Below are 2,170 nucleotides of genomic sequence, written 5' to 3' on the forward strand. Positions count from 1 at the left end.
AAGGAGATTCTAACCCGCAAGCCATGCCTGTGACTATTTGGTTCACAGTGTTTCTTTAGAACAGCAACTTTCATAGAGCAGGCACTCCACAATTTCTTTTCAATGTTTAATGAATGAAGTACCAAAGCAAATGCAGAGCCTCAAGCAATGGGTAAGAAGCAGTAAGCTGAAGTACTATACAGAGCAGATAATATTTCAGTGACTTTATAAGAATATTACACCTCCAGAAGTCCTATTTTACCATTATAAATGATCAAATGATGTTATTTTACCATTACCTTGATTTCTTCTCTTTTTTCGGGGGGTGGGCAGAGTCTTGCTATGTAGTCCAGACTGTCCTTGAATGCATGGTGAACCTCCCACCTCAATCTCCCAAATGCTAGGGTTACAGGCATGTACCACCATGCTGATTAGTTTTATTTCTTTCATATTGATTTTAGAAACATCCAGTAAAAGCAGACATTTTAGTAGTCGTGTATGCACTGTTATTGAATACATAGCTTTTTTGTGGTGCTGGGGATAACTCAGGACCTCAAGCATGCTAGGAAAGTGCTCTACCATTGAGCTATATATGCAGTACCCTCATAGCTTTCTTGAATACAGTAATTTGAGAAATTTTCAGAAAAAACTGTAAGTCACTCGTTCTTAAATAATTCCTTGCTTAACAATTGGTATATAAGTTGACTAAAATTTTAAGGTGACATAAAAGTTTACTAACCATATAGAGAATTTACATCTTCATATTTTCACGGAGCCGACTAACGGTGGCTTTTTTCACAATCTTTAAATGAGTCACTAATTGCTGGGGAGTGGAGATTGCAATAGATATTTTGGAAATAAAGTTGATAATATGCATAAAATCTCACAATACTCATAGATTTGACTTATTTTTAGAAGTCTGTACTAAAGAAACACAAAACAGGAAATGTATAGGAAATTCTCTATAAATAAAATATTGGTTACTTATAGTAACACAGTAGCAGGAGCATAAAATAAATAATTAAAGTCTAGTTAAGAAATTTATGGGAAATACTTGAGTGGAATTACAAGGAAATTGTGGGATCTAAAGGCAGTGACCTCATGTAAAATCTGAGTCTTTGCTACTTGTAATAAGATTAGTGTCAAGAAGGTCAATTATTGGAAGTTAGTGCTAAACAAAGATATTTGAAGAAAAAAGATCACAAATACAAATGAAATTGATGAAGAGGAGCATATATTTTAACTTCAATACACTTGTAAGGGTTAAGCATATGATTACTTGAAAAATAGTATCGCTTGTAAGAAAGGGTACTGATATTATTAGAAGTGTTGACATCTAAAAAAAAAATCATTCTTTCTAGGAAAATTTGCCAAGCATACAGAAATGCCAACAGTAAAACCAAAAATTTCAAAGTCGGTGGAACAATGAAGGAGCTAATTTCCACCCATCCAATAAGCTCCACCCCACATACCATCCTTATAACCATGAATAATGGCCACAATTAATTATGCATGATTGAAAAGCGAATGCAGCAGGTAAAATTCAAACAGGACTGCAAGCACTTACGTGAGAGGAAGAAGAATCATAAACAAGTCTGGGATCTTCATTATTGGCACATGCAACCACAGACGGATCACCACACAGAAGATCCTGAGGCGGAGCTACTTCCGGAGTCACGTTCAGAAAATTAAACTCTGTTTTAGCTGATTGTGAGGCAACGCACATTTTGTAGGAATAGGGTATTGTTCCCTCACTGTAATTGGGGTGAATCGCAGATCCAGACTTAGAGCTGAGACCAGGCTGAAAACACCTCCCGGAAGCTGCGCTGGAAGAGTGCCTCAGGTGCACAGCAATTGCTAGAATCACAGCGAGAAGGAAGAGCACAGAGATCAAGGCCAAGGCCACCACCAGGTAAAACTGCAGCTCCTCCTGAGGGTCAGGGGGCGCAGGCCCTTCACTGAGGTCCGGTAAGACCTCTTGCAGGCTATCCGCGAAAATGAGGTGCAACGTGGCAGTAGCGGAAAGAGGAGGCTGTCCACCATCGCGCACTGCGACCAGCAACCGGTGTCGGGCAGCGTCTTTATCGCCTAAGGAGCGAGCTGTGCGCACCTCGCCCGTGCGCAGCCCCAGGCTGAAGAGCCCAGGGTCGCTGGCCTGTAGCACATGATAGGACAGCCAAGCATTGTGTCC

At 40.1% G+C, this 2,170-nt stretch overlaps 2 protein-coding genes across 3 annotated transcripts in view; both read right to left on the reverse strand.

Moving 5' to 3' along the window:
- LOC102028960 (protocadherin gamma-C4) overlaps positions 1-2,170 on the reverse strand; it is a 169,872-nt gene that overhangs the window by 145,573 nt on the left and 22,129 nt on the right. The window lies entirely within an intron of this gene.
- Positions 1,523-2,170, reverse strand: part of LOC102029961 (protocadherin gamma-B1) — a 2,486-nt gene continuing 1,838 nt past the window's right edge. The window contains exon 2 of the mRNA XM_005381124.2: positions 1,523-2,134. Coding sequence (XP_005381181.1) covers positions 1,523-2,134 — 612 coding nt within the window. The remainder of the gene's footprint in view (positions 2,135-2,170) is intronic.

This window comes from Chinchilla lanigera, unplaced genomic scaffold (genome assembly GCF_000276665.1).
Source record: "Chinchilla lanigera isolate Chin_1 unplaced genomic scaffold, ChiLan1.0 scaffold00014, whole genome shotgun sequence".
NCBI lineage: Eukaryota > Metazoa > Chordata > Mammalia > Rodentia > Chinchillidae > Chinchilla > Chinchilla lanigera.